This window comes from Tribolium madens, unplaced genomic scaffold (assembly GCF_015345945.1).
Source record: "Tribolium madens isolate multiple individuals breed KSU strain unplaced genomic scaffold, Tmad_KSU_1.1 Scaffold_11;HRSCAF=98;Tcas5.2_LG3b, whole genome shotgun sequence".
NCBI classification, from domain to species: Eukaryota; Metazoa; Arthropoda; class Insecta; order Coleoptera; family Tenebrionidae; genus Tribolium; species Tribolium madens.
The window spans coordinates 9,323,966-9,335,528 of record NW_025400975.1 but is presented as its reverse complement, the minus strand read 5'-3'; the positions used below and the strand labels follow the sequence as shown (position 1 = coordinate 9,335,528).

The 11,563-nt window shown below is 28.8% G+C and overlaps 1 protein-coding gene across 19 annotated transcripts in view; it reads left to right on the top strand.

The window, feature by feature from the left end:
• Window positions 1-11,563, top strand: part of LOC123007077 (calcium/calmodulin-dependent protein kinase type II alpha chain) — a 47,094-nt gene that overhangs the window by 22,843 nt on the left and 12,688 nt on the right. For 12 of the 19 annotated variants that reach the window (XM_044402112.1, XM_044402128.1, XM_044402164.1 and 9 more), the window contains exons 2-11: window positions 641-735; window positions 1,596-1,655; window positions 4,408-4,462; window positions 5,706-5,844; window positions 5,898-6,179; window positions 6,435-6,557; window positions 6,609-6,692; window positions 6,743-6,785; window positions 9,647-9,652; window positions 10,150-10,239. In XM_044402112.1, the coding sequence (XP_044258047.1) occupies window positions 641-735; window positions 1,596-1,655; window positions 4,408-4,462; window positions 5,706-5,844; window positions 5,898-6,179; window positions 6,435-6,557; window positions 6,609-6,692; window positions 6,743-6,785; window positions 9,647-9,652; window positions 10,150-10,239 (977 nt within the window). The remainder of the gene's footprint in view (window positions 1-640; window positions 736-1,595; window positions 1,656-4,407; window positions 4,463-5,705; window positions 5,845-5,897; window positions 6,180-6,434; window positions 6,558-6,608; window positions 6,693-6,742; window positions 6,786-9,646; window positions 9,653-10,149; window positions 10,240-11,563) is intronic. The other 7 variants (XM_044402120.1, XM_044402138.1, XM_044402190.1 and 4 more) reach the window with 1 other exon arrangement.

Sequence of the window (11,563 nt, the reverse complement as noted above, 5' to 3'; positions counted from 1 at the left end):
AAAACCAAAACATTTTTTTGATTTTTTTTCAAAAATTAAGCAGTATTCTTACGTTTTTACAAATTTTTCAAAAAACAAATTTTGTTTAATTTTTTTTTAATTTTTAGCAAATAACTAATTGTAAACAAAGTCGAAAAAAAATTGTTTGTCTTATTTTGATGAAGATTAGAAATGTTTGGTACAATATTTCCAAAGCTATTATTTCGGTTAGTGTAAATAAGTGTTCTATAGCATTTCTGGTTTCCGCTTCAATTATTACACAAGCAGACTTGTTTACATGAGAGTAGTTCAGCGACCAACGGTATGTGTCGCGAATAATTGGGTGAATTCACTATAAATAGTGTGTTAGGGTCGCATTACTGTAGAAATAGCATCTTTACTACTATTTATAACGATGGCTAATACTTTCACAATGGTTTTGTTATACTTTTAATCTTACCACATGTTTTTTCTAGTTTAAAACGGGGTTGGGGGTCACATGAAACTCTTGTGTTAAAACTGAAAAAGTTTCAAACCGCTGGCTCAACATTTTATTGCCTTTTATTTTTAAGTCTTTGGGTTAGTTCAATGCACTTTAAAATTTGGTTTATCGTAAATCTCAATTCGATTTACCGTTCCTAACGTATGCTTTCTTTTCTAGGGGAGCTTTTTCAGTAGTTAGAAGATGTGTCCAAAAATCAACTGGTTTGGAATTCGCCGCCAAAATAATAAACACGAAAAAATTATCAGCGAGAGGTAAGATCATCATCACTTTTGACATAATCTTTACAGCAGTTAACCTTGTTCTACTCCAAAAATAAATAAATCGTCAAGAAAGATACTTAACAGCAATTTTGATGCAACCGGGTTAAAATTTTAAATGGGAAGTGCACTCGAGTGATTTGCAGTTAAACTATTTTCAACTTGTAAACAAATAACCCTGAAAAACAGACTTACTCATTGACATTTAATACATTTTCTTGAAACAGATTTTTTGAAATAATAATAATTTCTTCTCAAACGAAAATATTTTTGGTACACATCCATTTAATCAATAATACGATTAATCTGGGAATTTGCATGAAATTAAATTGAAAACGATCCATTTTTTCAGGTTTTTTCAGCGGAAAATGATACTTTGTTTGTTTTACAATAGTTTTATAACCTTAAATGTCCAAATTCCATTTTGAATCTGTTTGGGTTGAAGGGTTTTTAATTTATGATCAAATCAGCGATAGCGTAATATAGCTCAAGTACTAAAATCTTCTAGAGGGATATTGATTGGCTCGAATTGTGCAGAGTCAACATCGTTTGTCCTTATACCCTTTTTCAAAGACATAATGAGCGATAAATTTATAAAAAAAGATAATAACAAGCAATTTAGAGAGTATTAAAAAACAAGAAAATTAACTGTGGCGTAAAACGTGAAATAGTTGGAGAATCTTTTTAAATCTTGTCTCTAATTATAAATTCAGCGAAATATGAACGACATTCAAAAGCTCTTAAAGAACTGGAAACAATTTTCTCAAATGTAATTCAGAGTTAGTTGAAAATAATCACAATGAAATTAAAAAATAATCCAATTCTTTTCTTATAAAGATTTTAATTTGTTTCAGATTTCCAAAAGTTAGAAAGAGAAGCACGAATTTGTAGGAAATTACAGCATCCAAACATAGGTAAGAAGAAAATTTACCAGATATTTACATGTCATTGGCTTCACTAGTAATCATCTTTGATTTACCATTTTAACAAACTGGTGACTAGGGCGAACATTAATGTATGTCTATTTTTTACTGTAAATAGTTTGCAATCCCGATGTTCTCAAGCTTTTAGGTAACCGTTCTTTTAGGCATTTTTTCATACTCAATCACTTTATTGATGTCGCATGTTTGAAATTATTTTTTTAAATCATTGCATGATTTCTTGATCAAATGCATTTTCAAGGGTCTTGACATTTTCATTCTGCTTTTCTTGTTTAATCATATTTCCTACTTATTTGGATAAATAATCTATTCTCGAATGTCATGAGATTAATTTATATCATCAAATTACGGTAACTCTTGACACGATATTGATTTTAGGAATTTGAGATTAGTCGAGGTTGTTATAACCTATTTTCTCAATCCATTTAAACGAAATAAATTAAATAAATTGAAATGAGTTTTTTCACAAACGTACCTGTCGTGTAAATCGGCAGTTAAAAAATTAGCAAGTTTTCAATTGGAATTAGAAGTTGAAAGTTTAATTAAAAAGTTCCTAAAACTAGTTTCTGGTTCTAACACTCTTTTATTAAGAAAAAATATGAACAAGAAGTAATGAAGATGAGGTTTGATACAGTACAGGCCAATTAGATTTACTCATTTGTAGCTAAATGTAAAGGATCACGAAGACGAGGAATAACAGAGTCGTTGCTTTTGTATTTACATAAACTTTGCCGTGTTTCCAACTTCTTGTTAGTGCTTTTAGTAACAATGTAATGCTCTCAATATTTCTGTTCATTACTTTATGAACTTGAATAGTGGTTTTTGTCTATAACAAAAGTCAGTTTTTGCCAAAAATAATTAATAGTTTGGGTGATACAAGCAAAGTGTTTTAATTGCGACAGTCTACCACAATGTACAAATTAATTTTATGATATTAAATGAAGTAACATAACGTGTTGATGCAAATTTTGTCTATAATTCAAATCTTCACAGCATTTAGAGAATTGAAAATTAGTAGGCACACAGCGTTTAAAAGTCATCATAAAAAACACATATACCATGTAAAATTTTATTGTTTTTACTATGTCTAAGAATAATACTAACGCTAATTTAAACACAATTAGTTTCTGTCACAAAAATTGTGACATGCCAAGCTGCAAGAATGCAGACAGGAATTTGTACCTAGATGAGTTTGAGTGCAAATAGACAAAGTGTTAACATGTGTACTCGTTTAGCATCTCGTTGACTTTTTTTCTAATTTTGATGTAAACGACATTATCAAACAGGTTAAAAAGTGCAATTTTTTTTCTGTTATTTTTTCGTTTGATTAAAATTGTCACAGAATTAATTTTTTTTGACTATTTAGATTTAATGGACGCGAAAAGCAATATTTCTAAAGCTAAGTTCTCTCTTTCGCAAACGGCGTATTTATTCCACAATATAAATTTAAATGACTGCGAATTTACGTGATGACTTTTTTAGAACGATGTCTTGGCAGTTAATAAAAACACAGTTTCTCTTGCTTTTGAAATACAAATCATACGGAATTTGTTCCTTATTTTTTCATTTAGTAAGTAATTCATTATTCATACTGACACTTGGTATTAAAATTCTTGCATGTTATTTAATTTCAAAAGTGTTAGTCGTAAAAGTAATTTATTTTGTTTCATATTCAACTTGAAACGCTGACAGTCTTCATTATTCTAATAAGTTTTTAGAGATCACAAAAAATAATTATTCGTGTTAAACGGAAGTATGAAAGTTGAATGAAAATAGAACTAATTCTTTCTTTCTGTTTTATCGATGCAGTGATCTCTGAACATGTTCAACTTGGTGAGTTTTATTACATTGGTCATTATTAGTAATTAGTATGTTAATAATGCTAATGATTCATAAAAAGAATCGATAAACAATCAATTGCATTAAAAAATAAAATATGGGAAACCATAAATATTGAGATGAAATCAACAAAATAATATTTCATCTCTCGAAATATGGATTTATATTACGAAAAAACGCTGTCAGATTTATGCTAGACCGACATTTAATAATATTTAATTCAGTCCCATATTAACAAATAAATGTTCTCATTTTATCCTGTGTATTTTAAAGCAAGTCTTATAAAAACAAAAACTGTTTCATTTGATTGTGAAGCTTTTATTGTTTTTTAAACTCACACAAAAGGTTTTTTGCAAAATTTACATTATAAATGAAAATATAGCAAATCAAATTTTAATAAGATAAATGGAGTACCTACAACAAGCACGTTATGTTATTTTTTGTAAAAAAGAGTCATTAAAAGAAGCTTAATTGTATTTATTGTTGTCTCTCGATAAAATAAAAATTCTGGCTAGTGATGTCTTACCATTTTTTTTGTAAATATTTTTCTATAATCTTTTTTTATTATAATTTGTAATTAACTTGCATGTATGCAAACCATCAATTATCCCTCCAAACTCTTTAAATGATTAAAGTCATAAAACTGCGTGATTATAGACATGCATTAGTAGACATTTTTTTCTACGTAAATAAATTGCCTTATTTTGCTTTAATTTCACAATATTATAGATAAAATAGAGGAAAAACAAACTAAAGTCTTATTGATTCAAGTGAATTAATTATTTCCTCTGTTTGTCTATACAATTGCATACAATATTTTTCGAAAAGAAATTTTTTAATTTGAGCACAATAATACGTAACTAATTGTATGTCTTTTATTTTTCAGTGAGGTTACACGACAGTATACAAGAAGAAAATTTTCATTATTTAGTATTTGATTTGTAAGTATTGATGTTTAGTAAGCATGTTGTTGGGTGGGTGTTTCAAACAATTTGGCTAATTATTAAACACCAAAGTAGATTTTATTTCAGACTTAAATGAGAAACAACTCAATTTCCTGTTCATTAAAGTTTTTTAATAGAATAAGGATTCAATATTGAGATAAATGGTTGCAGAAGAAGCACTATCATAAAAATGTATTATGGTCTCTTGTTATAGGCCATGAAATATGTACTTTAATTATTATTTGTAGCTGTAAATCGTTGCAAATGCTGGGAAATTTATACGAATTCAGTGCTGCCAATAGATTTTTTTTTCTTGATGAGAAATGTAAACAAAATTCGTTTCGAAAAAAGTTGTGATTCTAGTCCTTTTTAAACATCCACAAACGCCGTTGTATTGGATAATGAAATTTCCTTGTTTAGCTGGATTTGTCCTGGGCTTCAAAAATTATTAATATAGGAAAATATCAAAGTTCATATTTCGCCGGAAGACATATCAGCTTTGTTTTGATTTAATTATTTTTTTTTATTTTCATGACATGAAGTCGGGAGTATGTTTTTTCATAAAATATGTTGCAATAAGTAATAAAATAAAAAGAAAATAAATTATTAACATTCACGATCGCTTTAATTGAGTTACAGACAAGTGCTGAATTTAAAACGATAAAGCTCATTAAAAATATGATTTTTCAGCTTAAGAGTCCGATCAAATTTAATTGTAATGTAATTAATGGTCATGGTTCAAAATTTTACACGCCAAATTGCAGATTTTGGAATTGTCATCACATTTCGTATTTACAAAACAACTTATAAACGTGTAGATATTAGTATACGTCAAAACTATTTCAGTAAAGTCGATTTTCCTCGCTTCTCTATTAAGCTTTAAGCTCGCCTACAAATAAGTGCTTTACGTAGGTGGATTGGTAATTCTTCGAGAAGATGTGGAAGACTTGCTATTAAAGCGCTAATAAAATAAAATATAGCGAATAAAACGACATGTTATTAAAACTAATTAATGTGTAATGCACCTTAATGCGATTATTATACTTTCAAAAATAGTTATCTTTGTTAAAAATTCGGAATAAAACAGCTATTTTTGAAAAATCTTGACTATTTTTGACTAAACAAACACAGTATTTAAAGGGATTCAAGTTGAAGCTTTGTTACAAAATGTTCGACAAAATAAAATTCACTTTTACGTGAAAGATTGATAAATGTAGTAATAATCTTGTTTGCATTTTAGGGTAACGGGTGGCGAATTATTTGAAGATATTGTAGCGCGAGAGTTTTATTCAGAAGCAGATGCATCACATTGCATACAACAGATATTAGAATCAGTAAATCATTGTCATCAAAACGGTGTAGTACATAGAGATCTCAAGGTAAGAATCGAGAATTATTTTCGAATGTTTGTTAATATGTTTTAATTTTTCAGCCTGAAAACCTTCTTTTAGCAAGTAAAGCCAAAGGAGCAGCTGTGAAATTAGCCGATTTCGGTCTAGCGATAGAAGTGCAAGGAGAACAACAAGCCTGGTTCGGTTTCGCAGGAACGCCAGGATATCTCTCTCCGGAAGTATTGAAAAAGGAGCCCTATGGGAAACCTGTAGATATTTGGGCATGTGGTGTTATATTATACATTCTTTTAGTCGGTTATCCTCCATTTTGGGATGAGGACCAACACCGGTTATACGCACAGATTAAAGCTGGTGCTTATGATGTAAGTTTCAAGAAAAAAAATTCTCATTTAACGCTTATGAAAAGGAAAATTGGAAAATTATTATTTACTAAGCAAAAGACGAAATTTATTTAGAAACAGCTGTTCTTGTCAATTACGCATACAAGTAATTAAAGCAATTAATTAGTTTGAAAACTAGTAATTAATTATTGGTGGTTATTATGATAAAGGAGGAAGACGGTTGCTCAGAGCTTTATTATGTCATAAATTGAAAACTAATTGAAATATTTCTTTTAGTATCCCAGTCCGGAATGGGATACGGTCACTCCTGAGGCAAAAAACCTCATCAATCAAATGCTTACGGTTAATCCAGGAAAGAGAATTACTGCCTCGGAAGCTTTAAAACATCCATGGATTTGCGTAAGTCCCTTAAAATATTAACGAAATCAATCTTTGAAAATTTTCTTTTAGCAAAGAGAACGTGTGGCGTCTGTTGTTCATCGACAAGAGACTGTGGATTGCCTCAAGAAATTCAATGCCAGACGCAAGCTTAAGGTATTAATTTTTGAGAAAAAATTTCTCCATTTACCCTATTCTTGTTTCAGGGTGCAATACTTACAACTATGTTGGCTACGCGTAATTTCTCAAGTAAGTTTAAAAAATACGTCTTAAACTATAAATATTGTTATATAAAAAGAAACTTACCTTAATTATTTTTACACATGTTTGGTGCATTCGATTTTTTGGATGGTTATAAGTCGTAGACATGTGTAAAAAGTGCTCTTGACAATAAAAGTATACTTATCCTATTTCCTAAATGTCTTTTAAATCTCTATTAATTTTGTGGCACCACTGACAACACACAAATACACAATACCCGAAAAACACACCAAGTTTAGTGTAAAGTAAAAGAATTCAAGCTGTAAAAACCTTCTTTCTATTTAGATGCAATTGCTTTAGGCATGTTTGTCGATCTTTCATAGGAATAGTTACAGTAGAGGAAATACACAATGATCTAAAAATTTCCACATCTTTTTTCGCTCTTAAGTGGGAAAATCTAACGAAAATTTTACAATTTCTAAGCATTTTAATTGTTACAAATTTAAACAGGTGATAGAATATTGAATTTTAAGATAAAAGTTTCCTATGAACATGTATTGAAAAATACTAGGGATTTTGTCCAATATTTCAGAAACCATTTTAGATAGAATTAAAAAATTTGGTACAGTTGATTACCTTTATATCAAAATTTTTAATCAGGGGCGTCTTAAGCTGGGATGAAAAATTATTTTGGCTGAAGTTTCTTGTGACTTTCAAAAACAAAAATTCTAAATTCCATAGTGTTTTACAAAAAAGAGGTCTCTTGCGTTTTTCGATACAACTTACTCTTTTTTAATATTCATGTTACACTTGTTTTGTTGTGTTTTTTACCGAAAAAAATGGTCAAATTTAGTCAAAAATCATACTGTTTTTGCTTTTTTGAACGTTTTAGCATGTTTTTAAGATAAAAACTCAAATTTTGAATAAGACTTTATCGAGAAAAGATAAAAAATCACGAAATTAAATCGAAAATGATGTTATTTTTCTCTTTCTCAAGCGTTTAAGAATGTTCTTCAGCCAGAAATGCAATTTTTTTGCAAAGTTTTGTTCAAACGAGTCCAAAAATAGATAAAAATTGTGCTATTTTTGCTTTTTGAAGCAGTTAAATACATTTTTTAACTCATAAACTGAGTTTTTTCGCTAAAACAAATCAAAGCTTACCAAATTAGATCGATAATTATGCTATTTTTGACATTTTCGTGAGTAAAAACATGTTTTACAGCTAAAAACTTTTTTTTCGCAAAATTTCCCTAAAGTAGGCCTCAAAATCACTAAACTTGATTCAAATTACTGTTCTATTTTGGTCTGTTTTATTGGATTTATTTTGGTGGCATAAAAATCTACTCTTTTTCGAAAAAAATTATTCACAAGCAAAAAACCACCAAGTTAGTGCACCTTTTTTTGAGTTAAAAGCTGTTTTTTTAAAAAGATTTTGCAAAATTTTGGCAAAAAATGACTCAAATTTGGTAGAAAAAAACATTATTTTTGACTTTTTCAGTTAAAAAAGCACTTTTTGCCGACATTTTGCTCAAGTAAGCCGAGTGATCTCTTAATTAGATAGGAAATGGTGTTTTTTGCTTATTTTTGAACAAAACTCTTAATTGCCCAAAAATAAATTAGGCAAAAAATTGTATTATTATTTTGAGCCAAAACACATTTTTTTCACAAAATTTTGCTAAAATACCCAAATTAGGGGTCGATAACGAAATTATTTTTGCCTTTTTCAAGTAAAATTTCACCAAAATGGACCAAAAAATTAGCAAATTAAGTTGAAAATGGGGGTTGGCTGAAGTTTCTTGCCACTTTCAGCAACAAAATCTTAAATTCCATAGTTTTTTACAAAAAAGAGTTCTTTCACGTTTTTTCGATACAATCCCATTAAAAACGGTGTACCTCCTTTACAAAACATGTTTTGATACATGTTTATAGGAAACTTTTGTCTTAAAATTAAATATTCTTTTACCTGTTCAAATATGTAACAATAAAAACGGAACATATATTTCTCAATTGGCTTTATTATTAATAGGATAATTATCAAAAAATTAATTCGACTACTATAATGGCCAAACGAATAATTGTAATATACCGTGTTGTCCAAAAATAAGTACACATTTTTAGTGGTTGTAATATGTTAATGTCTGTAAAATGATTTTTTCACCACAATTGTATATAGTTTCAAGCGTTTTTAATTAAAACAAATACAAAGATGTATTACAATGTTCCAAAGTTTATTTCTTTATAATTGACGTATTAATATTTCTTTTTAAATAAAAATTTTTATTGAAAAAGTTGCGAGTGAAAGGAAGTGTGGAGATTTCATTGTAAATACAAAGTAATATAATTTTACTCAGCCCTTCCCTAGTATCTTCATTTGATTAGAAACTTAAAACGTAAATATTTTAGTAACTATACATTTCTTAGTATTTTTGTATGTACATAGTTAATTTATTTTGCTGACACATCACACACACACACACACATAAGAACGAGAAAACATTCGACTGAAAAGCGGAATTGCGCTTTTCCGTCTCTATACAGGGTGCGCCAGAGAAAAATGCCGTGTAAGGTAAGATACCAGGAAGATGGAAAAATGTTAAAAAAATTCTATCTATAAAAATTTCGAAATTATGAGGGTTTAAAGTTTGCACTTTGACTCTATTTATTTCTGTTGGAAAAATAGTTTTCCAAGTTTTTTGTCAAAAAATACCAAAAAATTTTTTCTCTGTATAGAGTGAGATGTTTTCTGTGTTCATCACCTCTTCCACCAACTTACACACATGCTATACCACTAGTAGTTGTGCATAATAATTTAGAATAGAGCATTGGGTAGTTGGTAACTTTGTTTTGTTGGTTGTGGCGGACTTGTTCGCGTCACCCTACCTCACTTCACTTCACCTTGATGCAACTAGAATGTGGTAAGAACACTGCAACCTGCATCAACCTACCACGACAACATCATCATTCGCTGTTATTTACTAATTTTTAACATAACTTTATTAGGTTACCAATGGTATGCCTGTTTTTTCTTATTCATGTATTTTCACACACATTGAAACCAGTAAAGTTATGAGGAATGTGTGATTGGAATGCTTCTTCATGCATGTTGTTTATGGGTTTTTCAAACAATTATTTCACAACTCATATCGTGCACACAAAACATAAGCTTTTTCGTCTCATCCTTAACTAAATATCAATATAATTCTTTGTAATATTCTTTAAAATTCAAACTCATCCAATTATATTGATATTAATGTAAAAAGCAGTACTGTTTATTGAGAAAAGAAGTTGATAATATCCATAAAAATGCAAAATTTTGGGTTTTGGTATTGATTGAATCATTTTTGAATTGGCTTTTTATGATCAGTGTCTCTCAGTGCAAAAATTACATTCTCACTTTGACAATGTGTTTTAGGTAGAAGTATAATCGTGAAAAAAGGCGACGGATCTCAAGTTAAAGAATCAACCGACAGTTCAACAACACTAGAAGACGATGATATAAAAGGTAGGATTCACATAAATGTCCCTTAAACACCTTATTTTTTTGTTAAATTAAAAAAAAAATCATATTTTTTGCAAAAACAAATAAAACACTAGTCGTGTTCTTTGCAGGAAATATGTTTGAAACCCATGTAAATATAGATGATCATTCATCCCACATACCACTGGTTTATTTAATTAAAAACGTCTATGAAATCACAATACATTCGTGGTGCCTTTCATAAAACAAAACAAGGTGCTCCAGAAAATTAGTCCCTTTAAATTTTTATGTTTTTATGTTCCCATTTTAACTACTTGTAAATAAATTTGTGTTAAATGTTTTCCACTGTCGTATGCTTCAAAAATTGGTATTGATGTCTTGTAACAGTTAGCATAAATTTTGAACTTGTTACATATTATCATAAATCAACAGTTCATTTTAAATTTGCACAATTTCAATAAATTATAACCAAAAACGAAAAAAGATTCATAACGTGTAAACTGGGAGTGGCGTAATAAAAATAATACTAATCGTTTTTGCAATTTAACTTGTTTTCTCGGAAATCGAATTTGGTTTTTTTTCGTGTGTAAAATGAGAAACACAATGTATTTTTTTTGAAACGTGAGCGGAAGTTATCGCAAACGAAATTAAAAACTTTTTTTCAACAATTTCAGCCGTTTTGAAAAGTGCCACGTAACTTAATTTTAAGTAACTTAAGTAATTTTTATGTGAAAAATATACTTTCTCATTTACCTGATGAAACGTGAATCATGCTGTATATATGTATGTACTCAAACTAAATTGTATAAATCCCAAAAAATACACCAATAGTGTTGTTTATTTTGTTCCCCACTTTATGTATGTATAATGAGCATGTATGTAATAAATTGCATGAAATAATAAGATGTTTAAAAAATTTCACTCTTATTATGATAAAATTTTAAGTGTTTTTGAGAGTCATAACAACAAATATGTAAAGGTTTCTTTATAATTCATAATCATTACCAAGACTTCAAAATTGCTTAAGTTATTATTTAAGTTAGTAAATATTAAAGTTGTTTATAAAGTTATTTGCTGATTTCAGTTAATTTTCAATTTCTGTCAGTTTAAAAAAAAAATTAATTGCATTCTTCTATCTCAAAGTTTAGGGCAATCAATCGAGACTTTGCAGATGTACTGGACTAAAAAATTTTTAGACATGCAAAAGAAGATTTAAAAGTTTCTTAAAGAAATGTTTAAATTAAAAAAATGTTAATCGAAACTTTTTTAAAACATTGTGTTGCAAAAGACAGTGAGGGAGACTAAGGAAGTGTCTAGAAATACTGGTTTAAACAATATCTAGATTTGC